We start from the raw sequence: 27,484 nt of genomic DNA, 5'->3' as shown, positions 1-27,484 counted from the left end.
TCCACACCTTACCCAATCACAGCTGCAAATTTATTTTATTGTATGGAATTATGGCATGGCTCATCCTTGGAAGAATTATGTAACTTTAATGAATTTACAACATTTTCAAATGAAATAAAAATTCTGCAAACTTTGCAAGCACAGTACTTCTTACTTTGCAAGTCACTAATTAAGGTACTTTACACTTGAAGAAACAAATACATATGTATAGTGCTACTGAATTGTTTTATCTTCCTAAGTATACTAGATATACTGCTGGTTTTGTCTAAGTGAAAAATTAATTCTTATCCCACATCACTGTACCTCAAGTTTCTTTGCAATTTTGGCCCAGTCATCTGGTGTCATGTTGGAAGAATCAAGCAGTGGTGAGAGCTCAAGGATTGTGTAAAAAATTCTCTTGTTTTGCTTGGAGAGACTGTGAAGAAAGAGAAGAAGAAAGAGAATCGGAAAAACAAAAACTTAGCACTAATATCAACTCATCACTTCTGATTTTTTCTTTAAATCAGTAGTTTTTACACTTTTCCTCCCCTAAATCTAGGTGAAAAATGTCCTAAATCTGGAAATTAAATTCCAAGTTTAGAAGCTCATGGCTTGATATAGTTTAAAGCATAAATACTTAAATTTAATGTAATAATAAATATAACTTGGGAGGCAGACATGGGTGGTTTCTGGGCTGTGAGTGCACATTGCTGGGCATGTGCAGCCTCTCATCCACCAGCACCCCTGAGTCCCTCTGGGCAGGGCTGCTCTCCACCTGTTCATCCCAGCCTGGATGGACACCAGGGCTGCCCTGACCCAGGTGCAGCACCAGCACTTGGTCTGGTTAAACCTCATGGGATTCACATGGGCCCAGTTCCTGAGCTTGCCCAGGTCCCTCTGGATGGAATCCCAGTCCTCAGGTGTGTCAACAGCCCCTGTCATTAATGGAGATATTTAATAACACTGGTGCCAGTACAGACCCCTGAGAAATACCACTTGTCTCTGATGTCCATCATGACTCTGAGCCATTGAGCACCACCTTCTGCCTGTAATCATCCAATCAATTCCTCATCCACTGAACAATCCACCCATCAAACCCATCTCTCTACCATTTAGAGAAGGATGTTGTTGGGGACAACATCAAAAGTTTCACAGGAAGTCCCAGTAAGCTGTGCTAGCTGAAATCACCTTCCTGTCCTCCATGTTCCTTAGCAGAGCTTCTAGAAAGATCTGTTTTGTGACTTTCCCTTCCCCTCCCAGAGGGGAGGCTGACAGATCAGTGGGTCCCATGATCTTCTTTTCTATCCTTTTTGAAGTTGGGTGTAGTATTTCCCTTTTTCAAGTCACCTGAGACTTCTAATAAAATCTGTAGACTCATTCCCCCTATGAAGCCTCTAAACCTGCTGCATACAGCAGAGAGAGCATTTAAACAATGTGTTTAAACTGACATCCTGTACCTATGAAGTCAGACTTCACATGAAAAACTGCCTTGCTGGATATCACATTTACACATGCTAAGAGTAGCTGTGGAAGTCAGCTGAAAATCTGGGACAAGAAAGCTCTCCTGAGAATGTGCTGTTTGAATAAAACATGACATCCTGATACCAGAAACCAGCCCTGGCTTCAGCTTCTGATGCCTCTCTCTAAAAAGAGATCATGTCATTCCTCTTCCATTGACGTTACACACCAATATACAAAGTTCACAAAATTTTCTCCCCTCAGGAAGTCACAATATTTCCCAACCACCTAGTTAAAATATCACTTGGCTAGCACAAAAGACAAGATGGCAAACTGCCACAACTAACCTCCAGAAACAACACTCAGCAGTGCCAGAAAAACAAGACAAGTTTAGTTTTTAAACCTCAGGTTTTTTATGTGAATGATTGTTTTAAGCTTTTCTGGTTTTCAGGGAAAGATGTGCCAAGAGAAGTATATGCAGGACTCACACAGGTATATTAGTCTAGTTTTGTTATGTTTCTAATCCCTTAAGTATTTCAAAGTTATTCAAGCACCATTTCATAATAGAGCTCAATTTTTCTTAGGGTAAGCATCATATTTAACACAAACTGTATGTTCATATAAATACTACTGCACCCAGGTGCCCATTAGTTTTTTCCTTTACTCCTTTTCCTGCTATCTGCCTTTTAAGGGGTTACTTTTAAAAGTTTTATAGAGACCTCAATACAAAGTAGAAAAAAATTAATAAACCTTTAATTTTCTTTGAATATCCTGGTTTTCTCCATAAAGATTAATGAGTATCCATTTTTACTCATATAGAAAACGAGCTATGGCCCCATTTATTTTTGAACAGCTGTGTAAAATCATTGTTTGTGCAAAGTTAGCATGTTTACAGGGGTACGGTAATTCATCACAGTTAGGGAATATTTCATATTATCACACTGCCCTCTAAATAAAACCTATAAGCTCATTAACCACTGCCCAACAGTTAAGAAGCAGTGCAGATTAATTATAAGCCCATTGCTTATTATCATAATGTTGCATAAATTTGGGAAAAACAATCAGCTTTTAGGGCTTTTAAAAACAGAAGGCTTGCAGAACTAAAGCATGAGGACTATTCACAGATGCATTAATTACATGCTACTTTTTCAGACATATGCTGAAGATGATTCACATGGAGCTGTATATAGTTTTCATAGTTTATGTAGAATACTTGTGTGTTTGCACAGCAGCAAATTAATATTAAAAAAAATCCAGGAATAGACTGATAGACTGCCCAGAATGGTTACTTGTTGCCTAATGTAAGTTACTTCTCAAGCAGTTCTAAAGAACTTCACTGCAAATATACCCAAAAACATATGTTCCAGGATTAGACTGCCCAGAATGGTTACTAGTTCCCTAATTTATTTCTCAAGCAGTTCTAAGGAACTTCATTGCAAATATATCCAAACACATATTTTCCATCAGATCAAACATGGTGGACTTTTTTCTTTTAAACTAATAGAGGCATTTTTGCTAATCTCATTACAGATCCTTCATGCCAAATGCCTAGAGATGCAATTACCTGCAAGAGAAGCAGACACTTGCTGCCCCCTCAGTACTTACGGGAGCACCAGGGTGTTCTCGGGGAGCCCATGGCCGTTGTTCAGCTTCGTTTCCCGCGCGTACGCCTCGTCGTGCAGCATCGGCATCGTTTTCAAACTGCTGACTAATTTATTGGCCTCAGGAGCAAGCCCTTCAAAACAGGGAATGAAGGAAGTGAATAAAGGAGCAGGGATGGAAGGAAGCGAGTGGCACACTAAGGAGGGAAGAAGACAAGTGACACAGCAGTTTGCCCATCTTTCCAAATTAAACAGTCTATTGCCAGTTTAAACTGTGAAAAATGAACATAACTAATAAATATTCATGCAGCTATTCTTCTCTTGACTTGAAACAGATAAATCCTTTATTTAAAAGAAATAATGTTTCAAATCTCTACATCAAACATTTGTGCTTTTGCCTATTTTTCATTGTTGCTTGTCTGCAAATACCTCTCAGAAGCAGGGACAGGAAGCCAATTTGCAACTGTAGCAGAAAGCTACCATTCTCTTTCACATCTGCCATAGCTATTACTACTTAGTAATAGTAGTAAAAGCCTTAAAAAGCACCCAGTTGTGATATACACTAGGTACTTCCCACTAGCAGGTTCAGGACTGAACATCTGAACTGGCAAAAGGTAAAAAGGTGCCTAAACCTCAGAACAGAAAACACTGAAAGCATGGATGCATCTCAAACTCTGCTCTCCCTCTCCCTGCCTATGATGGGGTCTATCTGTGGCAGGGACCCTAAAACAGCTGCTGTTTAAACTAACCTAAGAACTGCTTAGTGTTTGGTGGACCTGCAGGTGTCCTGGTTGCAAGCAGGTATTTCAAAGGGAATCTGCAAGTTGTTCTCTGTTAGCTAGTAAGGCACTAATGTTGTGATGTTAGAGTCCTCAGCATCACAGAACTGAGTTCACCTGTGAACCCAACCTGCAACTCCTCTCCCAATACCCTGTTTCAGGAATGACAGTGACAGTCCTGGCATCCAGAATCAGAAGCCACTCTGGTTTTCTGCAGTCTGACTTCTTGAGACGGTTTCCTTACAAGGAACATCCAACAGAGGTACTTCCTTCTGGACTTCAAGATTTTGCTGTCAAGTTCAGTTTAATCTCAGTGTTTTACATCACCTGTTTATATGGCAAGCAAACCATTAAACCTCATTATTCTACTTCTGATAGTTCTAGTTATTTCTAATCTGAGGCCAGGGAATTCTCTCCTATTACCTGGTTCTGATTATTTAAACATGATTCTCATCCAAGTTAGCACCTCTAATTATTTTTGGTTCACCCTCAAACAGCATGGTTTATTTCAAATACCCAAACCCAGAGAATATTTTCAATAGTATTTCTAGCTTTTTCCATTTACTTTCCAAGCTGATGGAAAAATCCTTAAGAACTCCCTGATCTCCCTCCTGGCTTGCCTTAAATTAAGAAGGGGGCCTCTTCATAGCCAACTTCCTCACAGGACAGCAACAGCATTTGACTGGATTTCGTTGGATTACTGCCAGAATACTTTGCTTTACAAATTATACTTAAAACACTTTCAAGCCTTGGATGTTTCATTCATTCAGCTGTAATCCCTGCTTTTCCTATTAAGGATGTTCCTAGCTTAGTCACAAATGGCCACTTCTGCTGTGCCTGGGCATTGAGTCATTTTGGCTCAGAAATGCAGCCCAGTTTCAAGTGTTTCCTGGGTGTTTTCTGATTATTCTTCTCTTTGTCCAGTGTTCATCTTGCTCTGAATATTGACAGTGGATTAGACTGTTTATTTTTTGTATTTGCCACAGGAACTGGAGAGCTGATGTAAGCTAATGTTCTTTAATCCCTTCCCTATAAACAGCAGTTCCTCATCTCTTAATCACAAATCTGTCAGGATTTTTCTGTAGTTGCTTGCACTGAATGTAAAAAAAAAAAAAAAATTAAGGCATTCTGCAGATGTACCCAAGATGACCCACTTACAACCCAGACAGCCCCTCACATGCATCCACATCTAGCAATGATTTCTGCTTTATTACAGCTTCAAGAAGCAAACACAGGGGAACTCAAGTGCAATGGTTTTAAGAACACTTCTACTTTACTACACATGGAAAACAGCTTTTGTGAGCCAAGCTTGTTGACAAAGTATTTGAAGCAACTTCACCCCTGCAGAGAAGAGGCAGGCTGTGTGACTTGTCCAAATAGCTCTCACCACCTTCTGTCCTGTCCCTTGCCAGCTGGCCAGCCCTGGCATCACAGAGCAGGTGGACAAAGGCAGAAGGGCAAACAGGCACCTGTGGCCAAGGAGCACAATCAGGGTTTTGTCTCACCTACAGTCCAGGACTCTGCTTTTCACTCTGGTGCTATAGATAACACAGTTATAGCTACCTGCCAAACAAGATATCCTGCAACCTGTGCTGCTGCAGAGAACAGGGAGCAAAAATATTAAAAATATTAATTACAGCAGTTGTTACTTGGAGCTTTCACAAGTGAGGTACAAAGATTTCAAACAGGAAAAGGTTTGGACTACAGCAGCCAGTCCTTTGGCAATCTAGAATGTCTAAAAAAGACACATCAATAACTAAGCTACCTAAGTAGACTACTCCAAGATAGGTAATCTTTCTAAGGGTGTTTATCTTAGTTCTACTTGGATTTTTTGGGGGTTTTTTTCCTCATTACAGGTAAAAGCTAGGAAAGAGACCTAGGTCACGTGCCCAAGGAAAAGATCTTCCTGAAGGCACCAGCACAAACTGGATGGAAAGATCACTATCACAGTAACCTCACTCTGGAGTGCAGTAAGGTTCTCTTCCTGAAATGAGCTACTGATAAGCCAAAAGAAACTAATGTAGGAGGAAATAAGTAGGAGTAAGAAGCTTTAAAAAGGCACTGAAGTGGCTTGAGAGCAAAAACATGAATACTGAGAGAGTCTGCACCTGAGTCTGGTTGTCATCCAAGTCACATAAACTGAAACAGACTATTCCTCCTCTGAAAATGACTCCTGGACAGGTAATGTAGGTGTGCAGAAATTCCAACAGGAATTTCCAAGATGTGCTGGAGTTGAACTACTTCACTATGCTTGAAGTAAAACACTTGTAGTTCTAGGAAGGGTTGTAAACAGGCACTTTCCATCCACTGATAAATAAAAGAAATGAGCATCTATTGTATCTTCCCTTGAAGCATGCTGCCTTTCCCATGCCCTTTCAGCAGCTTCTCTCTGAACACTGAAGACTGCCAAATATTCTGAAAGAGGTACTCTGGCTGCTCTGCAGCTAGATTTGGGTATGAAAAGCAGGTCAGAACCCCCCCACAGGATGCAGCAAGTCAGCATCATTGGATCACAACTGTTGGATTGTTTGCACATGCTGTAATGATTGACACTTATTAAGCAAAAGGAGAAAAAACAAGATGAGAAGAGGTTATAAAGTTCATTCATAAAAGAACAAGACACGTGATTATAATTTATTCACTTAAAAGAGGAATTTAGAAAGCTGAGGCAATAAAAGTAGGAAATGGTTTCAGTATAAACAATGCAAACTGAGAAAGCAAGTCAGCACATGGCTTTGAAATATGGACTTTTTTTTTACAACTTTGACAGATTAAAAACAAAGATGACAGCCATAAAAAACAAAGAACACCTTATAGCATCTTTACTACAATAATAAGGATCAGCCAATTGCCCTCTCCTGAGAAAAAAGGACATTTATTTGAAAAAAATCAAGTCTAGGAAGCTCCAAGGTGAAGCCCCAAGTGTTTTAATCCTACAACAAGAAGCAGAGACAGCATTTCAGGCAGGGGCACAAAACTCTGTAGTAGGGATCACAAGTACCTGTGCTTTTGAATCTAGACAGACACAAGCTGTGGAAACCCTGGGATGCTCCACTGCCTTCCAAGTAAAGGAGGAAAGAGATTAAACAAGTATTCACCAAAATTGGACTGTTTCCCTCTCACTCCCACTCCTTATGTTACCTTGTTTCCCTTTAATCCAGCGCTGGCAAGCACATAGCCCTACAGCAAGTCAGACCTGACTGAAATCCATCTTTTCCCCAGACACACTAATGGGTTGATGTTTCTCTTATCCCTTGGGATCTGTGTCTACAGAGTGATGATTGAGGGATGCTCAGGTGCCACCCCAACCAGCTGCTGGACTGGGGGCCTGTGCAGGTGTCAGCTGAGTTTGGGCACCTACCTGATGACATTTAGGGGCACATAAAAACACACAGCATATACCTGTAGGTACCTAAGAAGCCTTCAGATAAAATGCAGGTGTTATACTGACACATCTCAGTGTTCAGCTTTGGATGTAAACATTTTCCAGTTGCAGGGAGAGAGTTTGGCATATCTAGTTAGGCATATCAAATTTGGCATATCTATCAAGTCTCCTCCTCCCTCAGTGAGGTAAGCCAAGGCAGAACTCTTCAGTGATTTCATGAAAGAAGCCCAGAGCTGGTGGGAGAGCAGCAGAAACCTGTCCCAGGACTGGCACTGCATCCGATCTCGCCCATCCTGACACCTGGCAGCTGCCACACTCGCATCCGCTGCGCCTGCCAGGTCACCACTGGAAAATCCTCGTCACGGCCGCCAGCTCCAGCGGCCCACGCTCTTCCCAGCAGGAATGCCAAGCACACGCTCTCTGGGCGGCCGGTGACAGTGGCTCATTTAGGGCTAAAAACAGCCTGCATGACTAGCACGACGAAGTCGGTTTCATTTTCAGTGCGCAAGGTAGGGCAGAAAGGACTCACGCTGCAGGAAACACGTTGTCCTCTGCCAAAAGCCGCTGCCGCTCGCTGTGACGCTCACAAGGATGCCCATCAGCTGAGCGACCGGGTGATCCAGCGGATGGGAGCCGGGGATTACAGGGAGCCGCTCACAGCAGCGATGCTGCACCGCAAACCGCGCCGGGTCCCCGCGGTCGCATCCCCCACAGCCAGACCCGCTCCCCACGGCCAGCCCCGGCCGCGTCCCTACAGCCAGCCCGGCTCCGCACGGCCAGCCCCGGCCGCATCCCCACGGCCCTCACCCTTGACGTCCTGCACCATGCCGATGGTGCCGCCCGTGTTGATGACCAGCACCCGCGCCTCGGCCTTGGGGGTGGGGTCCGGGGAGCAGCCGCGGAGCTCCTGGGGTCGGGGCCCGGCCAGGGCTCTGCGCAGGGAGCGCGGCTGTCCCGCTACCCCCTCCATTCCGCGTCGCAGGATCCGCTACCTCCCGGCCGCCCGGACAACGGGGAGTTTTAAGGGGCGGGAGGGCAGGGGCGGGGCCGCTCCTTCCCGCTGCCCCGGGGGCGGGCAGAGCCGCCGTGCCGGCCCGCCCGAGCGCGGGGAGCGCCCGTGAGGGGCCGCGGCCGTGAGGAGCAGCCCCGGCACCGCCCCCTGCACTTTGCGCTGCCGGCAGCGCCGGCCCGGGCGGACGGCAAAGCCCTTCATGCTTGAAGGAGAAGCCAAGAGCAGCCGCGCGTTCTGGGCCCAGGGAGGAGAGAGGGGACACAGGGCTCAGGGTCAGCTCGGCGAGAGCACCTGCGTCGTCCTCTTTTTCCTCATTTCCTCTTTTTCCTTCATGGGGAAGAAGGTGGGAACTCCTGCTTACCTGGCCTCAGTGGCGACTCCTGCCCACCCAGAGTCTCCCACACCAGGCAGCGAGGCAGCAGCAGCACCCCTGCCCCTCCATTCCAGCGTTCTAATCTGCACCCTCAGCTTCCATCCAGATGGATTCCTTTGAGGATCGGGTAGGAAATCGGCTGTGAGGAGGCTGAAGTTGTTTTCGAGGAAATCTGATAAATCTGTTGTCATAAGATTTGCTATTGCTGTTATAAGATTTGTTATTACTGTTGTTATAACTGTAAAGCATAATCAGCAAAGCAACTGGTTAAAACGCAACGAGCCAGTTCCTGGGGGCAGTAGCTGCTGGGAAGCTGCCTGAGCTGAGACGTCGCTGCTGCTCAAGTACCTTGAAGCTAAACGTGTCACTGAAGTGCCTGAGTTACCCAGTACGTCAAAGGAAGAACGTACTTCCTGTAGGAACATGGTACAGTTGCTTTGGCTCCTGGTCATATGAACTTTCTTTGTACCCTGCACTGCACCTCCTAAATGAAATGAAGGTAAAAATAGGGATTCTGGGACAGTCCAAGCAATTTTTTCTACTTCCAATTCCTGTGAGTCCAACAGGAATAAATTTTATGTGCTCCCCTCACGTTGTCAATCTCTCTCTTGGTCTGAGTGGCCAAAACGGGGCACAGAATTCCAGATGTGGTCCCACAAGTGCAGAGTGGAGGGCAGTAATCATTCCCCTGTTGTCTGCTGGCTCTAATTGTCCTGCTCATGCAGCTCAGCCTTCGCTTTCATCGCTGCAAGGACCCTTTGCTGCCTCATATATGACTTGTCCATAGGACCTCCAAATCCTTTTTGCACAGCTGCTACTTACATTTTTTATTTATACAGTAGGCTATTGAACAAAACCCAGCAGTGTCTGAAGACAGAAAGAAACAGTGTAGTAACTCCAGCTGCTGGAGTACACTGTGTGTATTGACACATCCACAACGAAATATTCTAAGTAAACAAACAAACATTGTGGATCTGCTGCAGGGAAACACTTTATTCAAAAGAATGAGAAATTACATCTAATTCCTGTTACGTATCAAAGAAGCACATTCCACTTCCTTCATACATTTCTGGCACAGATCTCAAAGCATCTTCATTCACTGTACTCTTTTCCCTGTGCTACTCAGAGTAAAAAAAGTAATCAAGATCACATGAAAAGAATGTGATGAAGAGTTTTAAACTCTACAGAAAGGTCATTTTAGGTTCTGCGGGACTCCCTCCAGAAAGAACAGAACTGAAGTTCCATTTGAGTAGGATTACTAGAGTTGTTCAGAAATTTAACACTTTCTTTCACAGAATAATCAGCTTTTGAAAACATTTCTGGCAAAAAAAAAAAAAAGTTATTTTCCTTTTGTTTTTTTAACATTGCACAGTGTTGATTTATTTTTTTCAATAAAAATATTTTTTCATTCAAAAAAATAAAAACTGTATGCTATTAACTGCATACACCTGATAATCACTTTGTATGTTAGAATACAGATTCTGAATGACATCCTTGGATTAGAGAAGTGATCCCAAATAAATTACACAATGATGTGCAGAAATTACTCATTGCACAAACAGAAGGGTGAAGGACAAAAGACCAAGTGGCACCGCTTCCAGAAAAACCAGTAAGAGAATTCATGAGAATAACAACTGAGTAAGAGATGTTGAAAATAGAAAAAGAAACACCGTGGAGATGCTCAGAGAGCTGCAACACACATGCACTTCCCTGGAATGATGCAACAGGCAGCAGATTGCATGAGGGCAGAGAACTCAAGCTCAGAATTAATTTCCAGGGAAGAACTGATTGCAGCATTTCTAACAGCTCAACAACAGACCCAGGCTGTGCATCTCACAAAATAAGCTTGGAAGGAACAAAAAGTACCTCTGAAAACATAACTGGCAAAGCTACATCCAAAAAGTGATTTCCTTGCAAGCAAAGAAAAATTATGGCCTTGGATGATTTAATGCACAGGAGTTCTGGGCTTGCAGCAATTTAAAGCAGGGAGTTTTGGAAGCAGAAGAGCAAAGTGGCATTTAACAGAGGAAGGGGGTATTTAACCTTCTGTACCTCACAGCATCCCACACATGAGAAGGAACATTGATGGCACTTGTTGGAAAGAGTTTCTGCCCTCACAGCCTGGTAGAGTCTCCAAGAGCTGGACAGCAGCCCTGCAGCCTGTCAGCATGACCTTTCTGATGTATTAACTGGTGTTCTTGAAGGCAATGGACTCTCCATATCTGCTGAATGAGCTCAGGCCTCCCTTAGAGAATTCAGTGTCAATTTCTAGACCAGGTGAAACAGCAGCAAGAAAGGAAAGGAGCAAGCCAGAAGAAAACCTGTTCCCTCTTCCCCTGCCTGCCACAGGTAGAATAATTCTGCTTTAAGCAAGATAAGTCATGCACATACATCAAGATGGGAGGGAATATCATCTACCTGGGAGGGCATCTGGGAGCTGGAATGGGTTTTGGTTGTGCTGTGGGTAGACGGTGGCAGAAGATAATGTTTGAATACAGAGCAGTGCTGGAGACCAGGAGGATGATGAAAAACAAAGCAAGCTGCAAGAAAGTATCACTTTGTTCCTGAGCTGGTGTTTTAAAGAAGGGGGAAGGAAGGTCAGGATTGGGCAGGGACTGACCATGTAGCAGAGCTTCAAGGCTCTGCTTAGGGCCTTCATCATTAAGGGCCGCCCATAAAGCATCCTGGCTGAGGCTGGAAGAGGAGCTGGCCAACAGAAATGAAATTGCTGGGGATCTCAGGAGAGGGAGACTCTTCCAAGGCAGGTGATGCTTGGAGTGCCTAACTCCTTTGGAGCTTCAGCCTCTGTCTTTCCTTCTTTTCAAAGTGTCAGTGACCTAGACCCTGTGTCTGTGAGCTGTGCCAACTGAAACCCCCTGGGCACAGACGTTGCCAAAAGATGAGGGGAATGTCACCCCCAGTTCTTCAACTGATTCTTGGCAGTGCTGCAGAGCACTTGCTCTGCTCTTCCAGGAGAATCACATTGTCAGGATGAGCAGCAAAAGGGAAAAGGCTATAACACAGCTGGGAATTTCACAGTTCCTTCCCCAAAGAGGGTGTGTAGGGATTAGGGTGCTTTGAATGAACCCAGCTGAGTCCTGCTGAGCCTGTGTCCCCTTGCACTGTGGCAGCTGTGCTCTCTGCAGGGAGGGCAAGTGGGGAAATGTCAGTGTGAATGATCCATTTCCAGAGAAAACAGGACTGTCCTCCTTTAGCTGGGTGGAGTTTTAGGAGGTCCTGCTTTGACCTTTCCTAGCAGTGTTGTGTTGCTGTTGGCATCTATTCCAAAAGCTTGCCCATCGATTTTACAAGAGCTTTTGTTTGCAGTGCAAAGAGAGAACTGAATGACCAGGATAAGGAAGGCCAGAGATGGAATTTGAGTAATGGTGACTTGATGGGCCACAGTGAGTGCAGTCCCAACAGGCTCTGCCTTGCTTGACCTCTGGTCAGGTGTCCCATGCTCATTTACAGTGAGCACCTCCTGCTGCAGAACTCTGACATGCCCAGAGTGAGAACTGGGTGAGACCAAGGGCTGTGAAAGAGTCACACAGACAATGGCCTGAGTGAACAGAATTGTCTTGGAGAAACTACAGCAAAGCTGCAGCCTGCTAACCAGAGGTGAGACCCTCTTCTCTGAACCCAGGATTTGTGGAGTTTGTTTGATCTTGAGAAAGGAAAACACTGTTGTGAGTGACCAATTGAGAGATCTCTCATGGCTGTCTCAAAATCAAGTCCAACACACAGAGTCTTCCTGCAGGCATTCTGGAAGCTCTGGTGAGCCTTTATTTATGTTGTTTCACAACAGCTGAGGTGACTGCCTAGCTAGATCATTCATCAAAAAATAATGAATCTCTTAGGAAACCTCCACATATTTTTGACCCATTTTTGAGGATCACCTTCTCTGATCTCAAGAACTGTCCCTGCCAACAAGGAAGAGATCAAGCAGAGGTAGGAGGCCTGCATGGATGAATAAGTAAGAATTAAGCATAAGAAGTGTTCAAGAGGTGGAAGAAGAGACAGGTGTCCCAGAGGAATTTAGAGGTACTGTCAGAATATGCAGGTGTGTTGTTATGAAAGGCAAGGCACACCTGAAATTGAATTTACAGAGGGATATGAAGGTTCAACAAGAAAGTTTTCTAAGGTAAGTAAGCAGCCAAAGGGTGACTAGGGAAAAGGTGTGGCCAAGGCAGGACACTTGGTGACAAAGGACACAGGAAAGCTGACAATGCCACCTTGGTCTCAGCCTTCACTGGTTGTATTTGCCTTTAGGAACCCCAGGCACTTGAGGTCATTGTAAAATGCAGGGCAAGGAAGACTTCCTGTCACTAGAGAAGGATCAGGTTAGGGAATATTTAAATAAACCAGACCCTGACAAGTCCCTGGAACCTGATGGGTGGCACTCACAAGAGCTGAGGGAACTATTTGATGGAGTTTGAGGACACTTGATAACCTTCAAAAGGCTGTGGCAATGAAGAGGAAGGTTCTCAAGGAGAGGAAGAAAGCCAATGTCACTTCTGACTTCAAGAATGGGAAGAAGAGGAGATGGAAAACTAGAGGCTGGTCAGCCTCACCTGAGTCCCTGGAAGTGGTGGAGCAAATAGATCTGGAAGCTATTTCCAGAATATGAAGGTCAAACAGGCAGTCAGGAGCAGCCACCACAGATTTATCACATTTGATCAACCTGGCAGCCTTCTCTCACTATGCAACTGGCTCAGTGGTGAGGAGAGAGCAGTGTTAATATCTAATCAAGATATTAGGTCTTTGGACTGAAAAAATACCCAAGCAACATTCTACTTTATATACTCAACTAAATCACTAATTTATAATTTTTTTTGCTAGTCACACGTCACTTAATATACCTGAGAGGAAAGATTAATCTTTTTTACTGAATTCAGCTACCTAGAAGACAGACATCTAGTTGCAAAAAATCAGTTTACTAATTAGTGGTTAATAATAATATAGTAACAATCAGAGTTTCTTGAGAGGCATGGTGCACATCCAGCATTCACAATTGTTCACCATGAGCTAAAAAACTACTTGGGTTTTTGTTGGATTTTAGAGGATTTTTTAGTTCTTCTGGTTTGATCTGCTGACAGAGGATACCCAGGTCAGAGTCCACGCTGTGTCATAAGTTCTCAGTCTGCAGCCCCTTGAGTCATGGATTACAGTGAAAAGGGAGACAAGAATGATAGGCAGATGCTGTTAAAATTTCTACACTGGGCTGCACAAGTTTAACTCCCCTTTCTTTGAGGGGTGGAGGGACCAAAACTTTTCTGCCCAGCCAAGGGCCCACTGAGATGGCAATGGCATGGAGGTATTAAAAGGTGGTGAATCCACAGGAATTCCATTTCTGACCTAGGTGTGAAGTCTCATAGAAACACTCGGTCGCTGAAACACCAGTGCAAATGCTGAGACAAATCCTAATAGGACATTAAGTGGTAGCAGAATTAAAAGATGCACTGCTTCACAAGAGAAGCTGGCCACCCCTGCTTTTCTTCAGGCTTCAGATTGTTAATCCTTGCCATTTTTTAGTTCTGCCAGAAAACTGAGGGTTGGGCTCTGTGCATCCCTAATGACCATTCTGGAACAGGGAAATCACATCTCAAAGCTGGCTGTGCTGGCTAGGGAGGCACTGGGAAGGCATTGTGTCCATGTGACCAAAAAATGATCCCATCTCAGCCTTGGAATTGTAGCTCTAGAGAAAACACCCATGACAACAAAACATGCCACTGAGATGACAGAGAACGTGCCACTCCACACCAGGCAAGCCAAGGGCAGCAGTGAAGTGACTCAGCAAGGAGAAATTTCCTCAGTTACCTCTCCTTCACCTCTGGGCTGTGAGCTGGCAACAGATCCTGCAGCTGGTGCTCAGGAGCACAGCCTGGCACCAGGCTGCAGGCACTGGCAAGGGCAGGCTGAGAATGGCCTTAGGCAAAGTAAGCGAAGAGATCTGACATCAGGAGGGAAAACACAACTGGAGGAAGGCAGCGTACATGAGCACTGAAGTGCAGCAAGAGCCTCAGGCCACACAGAGACTGCAGGCAAGATAAACTTGGAATGCTGTTTAAGGCTTTAGGAAATGGAACAAAACTTATGAAACCCATCCTGACACACAAGTAGGAAACAGCAACAAGTGCCAGGAGTTTGAGTTAATAAAGCACGTGCTGGGATCAGCCTCAGGGAGGATACGAGATTGTGGTGTGACCCACACAGCAACTCATCAGCAGGGAATGAGGGTGGAGGACAGAAACCTGCAGACTGATGAGGTCAAAACAGTCCACCTGCAGCACTTCTGGCCCAAGAGGAAGGTCTGGATGTGTGAAACTTGTTATAGATTTTGAACAGCAGGTCATCAGAAATATCCTTCTTAAGAGTTTTCCTAGCAGTCTGATCGCCAAGCTGCACCAGCAAACCTGCACTGAGGTGGTCTGGAGAAGACACTGCTCTCCACAGGAGAGTTTCCATCCACTGAGGTCTACATCACTGGTCCATCACTGCTGACCTCACCTGGAGGATTTTGGGATTATCTTTTATTCAACACCACTCCCCCAAAACAATAAGAATGCTGTAGCCTCTGGCCTGTTTCCTTGCTTCTGCAGCCTGCTTAGCTCACTCCTCACTCATCAACTCCAAAAACCTGGCTGCTGTGCCCTTGGGCACAGTGATCTCACCTTGCTGATGTTCTTCCTCCCTGCTCTGGGGCAATCACACCCAAGAACAGACTGCGAGGCAGTGTTCCTTTTCTTCTATTCATAGCTGTCTTAATCACACTTTTTATTTTTCCCTGTGTGGTGCTCATTATGCTGGTTCATGAGTTTCTTAGCTCATCAATCCTGCACACTGTTCAAACTCAGTCAAAATACCAACCTAAATAACTCAGTGTACTGGCTGAGCTTAAGTTACAATAACAATTATCAGAACAATATGACAGCCATCACACCAAGCTGTTAAGAGCTGGGAGTGAGCAGGGAGCCAGAAAGTTGCTTTGCTGCTCTAAGATGTCCTCACTTGTTTAGCAAGTAATTTTTCAACTGTCTTGTATCTCACAAATTCTGTGAAACAGAAGGGGTGCATTGTCAAATGTGGCTTCTTTGCTATATCCAAGAGAATAAGAGCCTTCCTGTGAGCTGCAATAAAAGCAGAATTCCTAATTTCAAGTTCTCTCCTACCTCACATCAATTCTTCCTGACACTAAATGATAGGAAACCACATGGCAGCCACCTTTTTAGTGTAGTTCTAGACAAATTTCCCTCAACCTCTAACATTCTTTGAATATCTATGAGAAAACCAAACAAGTCAAAGGTCATTTTTCTGTAAATGCCTCCTAGTGCCAAGAGCCTCTCCAGCCCAAAGGTTCCTTTTTATACCAATCCTATAAACCACTAACCCACAAAAAGCTAAAATACACAATATATCTCCTTTTAATCTCCAGCACTAAATAAAGAACAAGAGAACTGAAGACCATGTCCAGTACCTCCAACACTTCGCTATTCTGGCCAAGTCTTCTACTATCAGATCACATTACATGCATCAAACAGTAATGCATATGATGGGACTGCACAGATAAACCTTGTGTTTAGAGAGACTCTAAAGAAAAAAACATATAATAAAAATATTTTATTGCAAACTATAGACACCTGCATCTTGGAGCAGGTAATGTGGCCCTAATCATTATGTCTCCCAACAAAATTTGTGGAGCTTTTTCATTTACTTCAGACAAAAACTAGTTCGGATTATATTAAAACTAGTTATTGAAATGATCCTGACCTGGGAAAGCTTTTATCAAAAGGGAGCCAACTCAAGTTGACTGTAGGTCAATACATGAGACAAAAACAGGAACTGTGTGAAACTGCCCTAGAAGAGCTTAATTAAATGTAACTAGATTTATAGTTGTCAAACAATCACATGACACTATATTGTTATAGCAGAAAACAGAGGAAAAAATTAAGAACTGTCTCAGTTCAAATAAATTGAAAAAGAGTAACTTGAAAACTGGCTGCAGTAAAATTAAGACAAACATTTGCATTTTAATATGAAAATAAAGATAATAACGTCAGGGAATGTTTTCTCACACATAAGCACAGAGGAAGGATACAAGAAAGTCCTTTCCCTTCTCATTCCACTCTGGGGTATGGTGCTTTTGAACACTGTTGCTGTACACCCAGCTCTAGATGGATTGTTCTGCTGTTGTTCCTGTCCTTCAGCTGAAAGCATCCATTTGAAATGTGAAATATTCCCTCCAGAAGCACTCACATACCCTCTGGAAGCTCCTATGGTACCAAGGACTCTGCTTCCCTTCCTCATCCTGCATCACTGACACCCCGTGGAGCATCACTACCAATGTATTGGCTTCAGAAACTACTCTCATCTTAGGAATTGCCATCAGCAGCAATCACTTTGTGTTTTTCCCAGCATATTTTCTACCTGCTTCTCCTTTATAAATAAAAATTCAAGCAGTATCTATTCCTTAGAGAATATGTAAAATAATCAGAGGTAAAGTGTGCCTGTTCAATTCCCATCTTACCTGGCAGGTGGGCAGGAGGAGGGTGTTTGCACAACTGCTGTCAAGACCAAGTGGAAGCAGTTCAAGACAGAGCTAACATCTTCAACTGGAGAGGAACTCCCTGCAGCTACGTTCTGTGATCTCTTGAAATATGTGCTGTGGGAGATACTGTCTGCATCAAGAATTTTAATAAAATCTTATCTGCTTTCCTGTCTTTTAAATGTGGCCTTTCTGCCCTTATTAAAGATAGATGAAGAAAACCCCAGGTACATATGTATCCTCTGTGCTGGTCTTGATTATTCACTCTAGATTTTTGCTATTAAGAGACCAAAAAGAGAAGAGTGAGCTCTGTAAATATTGAAATGCTGCCAACAGCTGTACCCTTCCTTCTTCAAGCACACACAGAAAGGTACCCCTGGGTGCTGTATGCTGTGTTTAGGAAGAAAACAAAATGAGAGAAGTGAGATACTTAAAACTCCTCCATGGTTCTCCACATGGCATGAAGAACAAATGCAGGAGGGGCAAAGAAAACCATCACACTGGAGTGGCTGTGGAGCACCTGGGGCTCATCCCTCTGAATGGCCCAGAGAGAAGACAAGTTTCATAAGCATGACATGAAAAAGTCATGAACTCATCTCACCATGAGTGAAGAAGTTTTGATTGCAGTTTTTCAGAGCAAAAAGCAGTCTCTGCACTTTTTGGAGCACAGAAGGAAATGAATGCCAGCATTTCAACCACACACTTCACCTCCCTCCTTCCCCTGAACCAAGGGGCAGCCCCACTTCTCTCTTTCCCCAGGGTGCCTTCCTGTGAGGGAGGGAATTGCTGGGGTGAAGGAGTGAAGGCCATGACCCCTCAGGACAGCTCATGGTGTGTGCAGCTCACTCCTGGCTCACCTCAACCCCTGCCCTCTGACCAGTCTGATGGCAGAAGCAGCAGTGAGCATCAGCACCCCTCACTGAGCAGCAGCACCCAAGCTCAGCCCTTTGAGCCCTTGCCCTGAGAAACATCCAGACTCATCCATGTGCCAAGAAACATCTGCCAGGATTTCCCCATCACTCACAGCCACGTTAAGGGAGTGATTCCCCTCTCTTGAAGGGGAGGATCACTAGGAAAGTCCTGTCCTTGTCCTGCAGCTCTCAGCAGAGGGAACAGCCACCTCTGTTTCCCCAGGGCATTTAAATCACATATCTGGGAGATTAGACTGACACTCCTGGTGCTTGAGTGAAAGCTAAATATAGGAGCATCAGACAGGGATGACAAATACACCTACCCATGTAGCTCAGTGATTAAGAAAAGAGCAATTTATCTTCCTACAGATTCACCTGATCGGCTCAGAGCTCAACACTCCTCCGGAAGAATTATGTCTGAGTATCTCAGACATACCATCTTTGCCTCAGGTTTCTTTAGTTCATTTACCTCTTCAGAGTTTCATCTGCTTTTTTCAAGGTTCTTCTACAGAAAGAAATTCCAAATCAAACTATACACTGATGGTGGGTTTTTATTTCTCTGTTCAGTTCCATCCCTTTCTATGAGGTAGACAAACCCTGCTCTGTGTTACTCTGGTCCTTGAAAAACATGCCAACAACTTGGCAAGGCCAGTGTAACTCCTGCACAGTCTATGCCAACACCTGTATCTGCTTTAAACCATGATCCATAGCTTATCCTAATTCATGGGGCTGTTTTCTAACACTTCCATGCAGACTGACATTGAATTTAACCTGTTGGGACTGCACTCACTGTGGCCTATAAAGTCACCATCCCTTCATTACTGAAATTCCATCTCTGGCCTTGCTTTGCCTGGTAACTCAGTTTCCTCCTTGCACTATAAAATCCACAGTGCAAGTTTTCAGAATAGGTAGTTCAACAACAGCACAACACTGCTAGGAAAGGTGCAAGCTTCTACAGGATCTACAGGCACTCACCTGTACCTCCTAAAATTCCACCCAGCTGAAGAAGGACAGTCCTGTTTTCCCTGGAAATGGATCACTTCACACTGACATGCACTCTCACCTTGATTTCCCCACTTGCCCTCCCTGCAGAGAGCACAGCTGCCACAGTGCAAGGGGACACAGGCTCAGCAGGACTCAGCTGGGTTCATTCAAAGCACCCTAATCCCTACACAGACCCTTTTTGGGGAAGGAACGGTGAAATTCCCAGCTGTGTTATACCCTTTTCCCTTTTGCTGCTCATCCTGACAATGTGATTCTCCTGGAAGAACAAAGAAAGTGCTCTGCAGCACTGCCAAGAACCAGTTAAGGAACCACAGGTGACTTCTCTGTAAAAGGATTCATTAACGATATTTTCCACTTAATGTACCTGTCATAAGGAAACACTTTGGCAAGGATAAAAATAGACATTCTTTCAGTATATTTTTTGAGATTCTGGAATTCAGTAAGACAGGGAGTTCAAGTTCCTCAATTTTAACAGTTTTTAAAGGATCTTCCTTCCCTGGAGTTCCAGCTAATTTTTCTATTTGTTTAAATATTCAATATCCACCAGAGCTCATGGCATTAAATTCCAAAATTAATTACATGGAATGGCAAAAAATCTCCTTTTGATTTAAAATTGCTATCAGGTACCATTGCAGCTGTGGGGGGAATTATGAATAAGTGTCAATGCACATTGTTTCAGTTACTAGAAGCACTGTCACTACAGTTTGTTACCTTATCATTATTACTGGAGGAATTTAAGAGCATTAATCTGATCATTTATAGATTTAAGTATTTCCACCTTAAGCTCAAAGAAGAAATACAGCAAATTATGGTAACTGAAATATCACTCTGCTCAATGCTGGTGAGCACCTGGAGATAAAGCAAATCTTGACAAGCAGTCATGGCCTTTTTTCTTATGAAACAGCCCCCAAAAGCCACAAATCTGAGCTGGGATCAGGTTCACAGTCACAAAGATGCTGCTACTTCACAATATTTGTTATGTCAATAGTGTGACATACTATTGCCCTTTGAGAGGGAAATCCTGAAGCTACTTACCTCAAACTTGTTCAAGTGACTTTGCAATGCTGTTGAAGCCTAAATCAAACTATGAAATACAGCAGCTCCTTTTTAAATGTTGGTACTGTATATATCCAATTGCAAACAAACATCATCACCCAGCAAGGCTGACTTGAAGGATGCTGAGCTTCCTTCAGGGCTGTTCTGTCCTGTATCACAGCAGCCCCCACCTGGTGGCAGCACAGTCACACACACAGACCCACACATGGGAGAAACAGTGTTTAAAAATTCAAAAAATAATATGCCTGTTGCTTATGTGGAATGAATTCCTTCATTTTTCCCATACCTTTGTGTGTTGCCAAGTTTCCTTTTCCTACAGAAAGTCCCATCATTAATAGACAAAAGCAAGATTTGAAATCCTGCCTGATCCACTTGCCCCTGAAGGTGTTTAACAGGAACACTTAATTGATGTACACCACTTGGCTGAGAAACACTCTTGTCTAAGCCACTTGAGATGCAATTTTTCTGTTAGACCTCTCTCACTAACTATTCTAATTCCCAAGGATCATTAAAATGGGTCTAAGAAAGTAATGCTCTAATAAACCACTGAAACTGCCTGTTAGACAGTCATCCCTCGGTATAATTATAGCTTAAAGAATTTCTTATTCTAAGCATCCCCTCGTTTTCCAAAAATCTGCCACTTCTTTATGGTGACCACTGATTCTCTGTCCTTCAGAGGATGACTGGATATTACATGACCTTCAAATCACTGAATGAACAGTGAAAATTAATTCTCTTCCATATATTGTTTCTGTATTGATGTATTTTGTGAATGCAATCACATACCTTTAATAACTAAATTTAGCTTTTATTAAGCATGAACACAAAGGAAGAGACAAAAACATTTTATTTAATTTCTGCATTTTATTCTGAAACCAGTGACCTCATTTTTAGGGCTAAAGATCTCTCAGGTAAAAGTAAGTTGAAAGGATGAAACAAAGTGCCATGAATTAGTAATTCAAAAGCATTCTTCTGCCATACAGGAATATAAATCATGTTATCTTTTGCTGCACAAAAAAATTAACAAAAAAATTGTATCCAGTATATGAAGATAAAGTTTGGATCAGAACATCATTTAGATCATCAGTTTCTCCTGACTTCTATTTCTTGGGTAAGGAAAACTCCAAATCCCTTTGTTGCATATTTTTTTAAGAACTAATAAAAAAGAAAACAGGAAAATACAACTTGCAATTACAGACAAAAAAAAGTAAGGCCCCTAATTTATGAGGTTTTGGCCAGAAAATGAACCACTAAGCCTAGATTTGCTTCATCTTTTGTGTACCTTGAGATAAATCTGTTCAGAAGTACTATTAAAATGAAAATTGCATCCTGATTTACATCAGTTTCTTTTATGATTGAACTTGTCTGCTCTAGGCTAGCAAACCTCAGTTTCTTCAGAAACACAGGAACATTTTCCAAACTGTACTTCAGTACATTCAGTACTCATCTTAAGGAACAGTCTTGCAAAACATGCATACAAGACAGAACTAATTTTTAGACTAATAATACCTCATCCTCTGAAAGACTTCTAGAAATACTTAATCCTTCAACAAAACAAGCTTGTGGAGCTGATAAACAAGATTTCCTCTTTCATGCTGCTTTTCAGACTCGTCAATAACACACTGAGAATCCACCTGGCCAAAAGAAGCAAGATGAAAGTCAGAATGCATTCTTAACGTTTTCCTATATAACACAGCTAAGAAAGTGTCTTGAAGAATTCTGAGTTTTAAATCATACAAGAATTTCACTTCCATGCCACACACTGCAACAAAAGATCCAGGGCTACAAAATGCTTTATCTCATGGTTTGCCATGATTTTAGAACACTATTTCACAATTGATTCCAAAGCATTACAGGCAGTATTTTATGATACACAATGTCCTGGGATTCTTCAGAGACAGTGGAAAAAATCTTGATTCAAGGCCTACACATTAGCTTGTTATAAAAGAAAAACACCAGCAGAAGTGAGTGCATTATCTTCCTAAATCCAAGGATAACTGGATTTGAAATATGAAAATAGAAACATTTTGACCTAAGGCAGTGTATCAGAACACACTCTAAAAAAAGCCTTTTAGAAATAAGTGCCCTTGGTTTGTTCTGTTGTCCCTCTTTTCAGGGGTGACCCAAACCCCTCCTTTACAGGCTGCAGGGTGGAAGAGGCACAGGGAGGGTGTGTGTAGCCCTTTTATTCCTGCACTCACTAATTCCTCACTCCCTTTTAATTAAGAAACTCTACTTGTTCTTCAGGAAATCCAGCAGCCTGCAGAGGCCCTTACAGAAAGAAAGGCAAGATTTCTATGGAGTAGGAAGCTAGGAGAGTTCTCCCATGAAACCCTCCTGGGTCCTGAGAAAACTGCCCTCCTGCCTGACCCCACCACATCTGTTATAGAACAAGACACGTTTCTGTCTGCCCAGAAAGGAAAAGCCACCTCAAACCACAGCAAGCCAAAATAAAACTACAATGCACTGCATTCAGGAAAATGTAACTACAGCTGCTTATTAATAGAAAGAACAGAAAATTTTAACTTCAACAAATGTGAAGTTACCTTTACAATCTCACCTTACAACCATGGAGAGTTCTGTTTAAAAATACTAAATGTTTATATACACAAAATTAAAAAAACAAGCCACCCAACAACTAAAGAGACTCTACAAAAACAGGGTATCAACAACCATAAGTGATTACATAAATGAAAGTGTTTATGCTTCAATTTAACTCTAAAGTGCTTTTGGTATTTTCTAATTCAATAACCACAGAAGTTCTCCCTCTCAACACTCTTAACTAACTGTACTGGAGTACTCCGACACCACAAAAAATCAACCAACCAACAAAAAACCCCACAAAAACAACACACTAAAAATAAAACCAAAAACAAACAAATGAAAAAACCAAACCAAACAAAAAAATCCAAAAAAGAAAACCCCACCCCACAACAACTTTAACATTTATATTCTTACCTGATTCCATACATATGGCTTCTCATACCAGGTAGGATCAATTATGTCTCGAGGCTTTGATTTGCAGATTAAACTGAAATTACATAAATACAGCCTTGAGAAATACACCTGTATTTGGTTAATTACAAACTTTTTTTTTTACATGAGATACAACCAGGTATTTACAAGGTGTCTGTGCTAAAGGGAATCTTAAATTTCCCTCTTAATCTAGTCCGATTTTTCACTTCTCTGTACTTTGCCCATCCAGTGGAGTAAGTCAAAATAGAAATTTTCACAGGGACATATCAAGTATCAGAATGTATCTTCTTCTAAGGAAGATAATGAGATTCTTTTTTCACAAAGCACTAGAATTTGCAACTGTAATTTATTCCTTACATTTTATGTATGCTTACTCACTAGAATGTATAATACAGCTATTTTTAGGGTATTTTGTTTTGCATGACAACTCAATTACTATAGATTGTCTGTCTGCTCCAGTTATTTCCTCAAGCTGTGCAAAGTACAACAGTAGTAGACATTAATTAATTCTGTCTAGATGTGTTTTTCAAAAACTGATTTTAGTCTTAAGTAGTGGTGACACGTTGTAAATACAATTAGCTTTTGAAAAATGGAAAACAGTTATGAAAGATTGGTCAGGCTAAATTTTTACCTATGTAATTGAATTAATAAATGTTTTCCCAAAACACAGAAAGTACAATTGGAAAAAAAAAAACCAAAACCAAGAAAGATTTTGCACAAAGGAAAAGAAGTAATCATTACAATAATCAGACCGTTTATTGCTTCAAATAAAAACACACAAGAATAATATAAAATAAAAAATTTAATTAAAATATCTCTAGGATGGTTGGAAGACAACCAATAAATGTACAAAAATTCTAGGAGAGAAAAGACTACCACAGAAAGGTAGAAAATCCTGAGGACAAAAAGCCTGAGGCTGATGAGTGACCGAGTCAGGCAGTCGGCACTGACTGAGCTGGGAACACATCAGTGCCCAGGACCTGTGCCAAGGTCTGACCCTTCCCCTCCCAGCTGGCTGCAGATGTCTGAACAATCAGCCCAAAATAGGTGCCCAAAGTGCAGCAAGTATTCACATGTCTGAGCAAACAGCAGTGACATTTTAGTGCCTTCAGTTCAGCATGCAGGCGTTGATGTCCCAGCATGAGCTGTTACTGTCACAGTCACCTCCAGACAGGGGCTGTGGCTCTGCCTCTTTCTGCCTGTCCACATTCCTTGACTTCTCCATTGCTTGTGCTCTTTTAATTTCATTTCTAGTGCCTCAAAAGGTAAGGCTGTTAATTTACTATGGAATGCACCCAAATTTTATCTGGAGTTTTGGAAATAGGAAGTAGGGGTGTCTGCTTTTAACTTAAGGCAATTTAATAGGGTTTTTTCCACAGATAAGAGAGCAAGTACTTTCAAAACCAAGGAACACCTGAAAAATCAGCATGAACAGCTGCTCTGATAATCATTCTGATAACCCTGGGTAAGAGCAGGGTTCTGATCTTTATCAGCACGATGAATTGCCTAACTTTGACATCGTGCAGTTACTTCAGCAAAGCTCTATTGGCAGAACTCTTTTTAACATAGTTTAGTGGAGAGCCAGGTGAGGATGAGAAAAGTCTCCTGATGATACATTCAGCACTAAAATTCTGCTAAGTGTACAAAAACAAGGGAAGATTTTTCACATTAAGCTCAGCAATGACAGAGAGAAGGAGCTGTTCTGGGATATTTCACTGCACTCCTTCTCCCCAAGTACAAGCTGAAAAATTCTCCAGGCTGGCTGCACTGAATCACAATGGTCTTTTCAGAACCTGCTTCACTTCCAAGAGGCTTGCAGGGAAGAAAGGCAGGTGGTCTTACTTCAATTCCTAAATTCACCTGGGCCTGTTCTGCACAGGTCTGCAGAGGGAGGAGAGGCAGCATACATGATTCAAATTTAATATACAGGAAGAAAGAATTCTGAATCTTTCTGCACTGTTATGCTGTAAGACTCCATTAGCTTTGTCCTGGGTGCAAAAACAAGGATACATAAGAGCTGATATCCTGTAGAACAGGTTTTACAGTCTAGGTTTTATGACTCTTCAGTGATTTGGCTTCCCTGAAGAACCAGTGCTTCCACGAGAAGTCTAAGGTTGTTTAGTATACTGCTTTATAAATAAACAAAATAAATGAAATGCATCATTAAATGAGAGCATATATTATTTTTCCAAAGCCTAACCTGAGCTATGCTTCAAGCAATTACTCATTTTTGCTGAGACTGTCAAACAGAAGATGTCATTTCTACAAAATCATTACCAGAGAAGCTTCTGACGAATATCCTCCTGCAGCTGTGCCACTTGCTCCTGCCCAAAATGCAATGCCTCCTCACAGAGCAGCTTATTCATGGCTGTCCTCAGACTGTTTATCTGTAAAACACCAGATACAGAATATAAAGCACTTTAAGCCAGCACAAGATCTGTATCATACCACACTGACATGAAGGTGGTTGTGGCATCCACATCACTGAACTTCAAATGCATTAGTATTTCCAGAAGTAAAAACATCTGAAGTTTCAGAAATGCTTCTTCCTGCAGCTGCCCCTCTGGTGGTCAGTGATGTTAACATTTCAGCCACCTGGTATCACAGTTTTTAAGGTTACTCAGATATGCCATAAGAATACAAGCTACCACTTGCCTGGACTTTTTCCAAAGCAGAATTCCTTCTGTGAAAGTTTAGCATTTTCTCTCTCTGTCCATAATTTTTCACATACACAGCAGCTTGGTGTTACCACTCTGGCTAAGGCATCATGAATACAGCCAGCACACCCAAATCTGTGCTTCCAGAAAATAACAGCTCACAGATGTGTGCACCAGCATGTCCACTGTGTCCCTGGAGAGCCTTCAGGAACAACCCCAAGGACCTGCTGCACACACAGACCTGACCAGGGCACGTCCTTCACTGTCCCAGGCACTGTCCTGCACTGCACAGGTTGTGTACATGCCTCCCTCTGACACACCTCACTCTCTGAGCTGCACAAGGCAGTAATGAGGAGTGCAAAAGCTTTACTGTTTGTCTGGCTGATCTGCTCTGAGATGCATCTCAATACAGATGACTTATCAGAGCTCTAAAATCAAACTGAAGCCTGCAAAGCATCAGTGCTCTGCTTGTCAGTAAAAGCCATGACAATCCTAAGAAGAAAACTAGTAAGCATTGACTTCCAGTTAGTGCAAAATTGATGATTATATTTTGAAAAGTGTGCAGCATTCTAGAGTATCTTATTAGTTCTGAGTGTAGGGAGGGGGCAACTGCTTCTCCTGATAAAAATCTAAGATTATAAAAAGGAAGCACATTGAAAAATCCAGACAGACAAAACTGAAGAAAAAACTACAAACAAACAAAACTACAAAAAACCCAAACCCCACAGTCCAAACAATCTCTTTTATTAACACTAAGAGTAACAACCTCAGATGCACTGACTTCTACTGAATTCCAACCATAGTGAAAATTCTTACTCGAGTTTTACCTCTGTTATGTCTTCCAGTCCAAAATGCACATCAAATGTCACCTCCATATCATTTGCTGGGAACAGTGGAGCCCCAGATGTCTGACTCCAACCCAAACCACACAAAACACCAGTAAAATACTTCCCACTTTTATCAACTCTACAAGAAAAAGAAAGAAAACAGTGTCACCAAGAGATGAAGAAACAAAACTCTTATGAAGACAGCCTTAAATGAATTTGTCTAAGCCATGCAAAGCAAGACATGAGTTTGAAAGAAGCTGAAACAATTGAGAGGCATTCATCCTCAGTCAGTCATACTGGTTTTTAAAATATACAGTGATGATACAAAACTTAAGCTCTGGTTATAAAAACCTCAAAAGTTATATCCTCATAAAACTTACAAAAAAAGCATACATAAGCAAAATAAAGGAAAGCAAGCTTCACTATTTTGAAATGAAAGTCTGCAAACACCAGAAATTCAAGAAAACACAACAGTGATGCCACTGACAGAGCTCAGCTTTTACAAAAAATTATGCAAGTCCCTCTCCTCATGCAGATTTAACATTCCCAGTTTACCATTCCATCTTCCCAGGCTTCCAGCACAACTGGCAGGAGCTGTAATGCCTTATCATGAGAGGAGACTCTGCAGCACTAATTCATAAGTACATGAACAAGTTACTTTACCTACATATTTTACTAAAACTCATAAAAAAACACCAGGAAGAGAATACATAAAATGCTAGAAGCAAATAAATAATATCTGTCAAAGTTTTGTGAGGATCCTAAAGAAAGTAACACAAGAGCCACCACTTTGAAATGCACAAATACCTGAGCTCTATTGCAGGAGCAAACAGCATACTGAGGAGTGCAAGCAGGCCATGAATAGGAGGCATCAAAGATGTTTCCCCTAAAATCACAGACCCTGGCACCAAAAGAAAAAAAGT

General features: G+C 42.4%; 2 protein-coding genes across 2 annotated transcripts in view; both read right to left on the bottom strand.

The window, feature by feature from the left end:
* The window catches only part of ASPG (asparaginase), a 44,820-nt gene extending 36,610 nt beyond the window's left edge, over positions 1–8,210 (bottom strand). The window contains exons 1-3 of the mRNA XM_058807388.1: positions 8,010–8,210; positions 3,043–3,172; positions 304–415 (exon numbers count right to left, since the gene is read on the bottom strand). Coding sequence (XP_058663371.1) covers positions 304–415; positions 3,043–3,172; positions 8,010–8,172 — 405 coding nt within the window. The 5' untranslated portion in view covers positions 8,173–8,210. The remainder of the gene's footprint in view (positions 1–303; positions 416–3,042; positions 3,173–8,009) is intronic.
* Positions 8,211–21,075: 12,865 nt separating this feature from the next.
* TDRD9 (tudor domain containing 9) overlaps positions 21,076–27,484 on the bottom strand; it is a 52,235-nt gene continuing 45,826 nt past the window's right edge. The window contains exons 31-35 of the mRNA XM_058807690.1: positions 27,369–27,462; positions 26,562–26,700; positions 25,355–25,464; positions 23,060–23,132; positions 21,076–21,735 (exon numbers count right to left, since the gene is read on the bottom strand). Coding sequence (XP_058663673.1) covers positions 21,640–21,735; positions 23,060–23,132; positions 25,355–25,464; positions 26,562–26,700; positions 27,369–27,462 — 512 coding nt within the window. The 3' untranslated portion in view covers positions 21,076–21,639. The remainder of the gene's footprint in view (positions 21,736–23,059; positions 23,133–25,354; positions 25,465–26,561; positions 26,701–27,368; positions 27,463–27,484) is intronic.

Source organism: Ammospiza caudacuta, chromosome 6 (assembly GCF_027887145.1).
Source record: "Ammospiza caudacuta isolate bAmmCau1 chromosome 6, bAmmCau1.pri, whole genome shotgun sequence".
NCBI classification, from domain to species: Eukaryota; Metazoa; Chordata; class Aves; order Passeriformes; family Passerellidae; genus Ammospiza; species Ammospiza caudacuta.
Note: the sequence above shows the minus strand (reverse complement) of the source record. Positions and strands in the feature narration are given on the sequence as shown.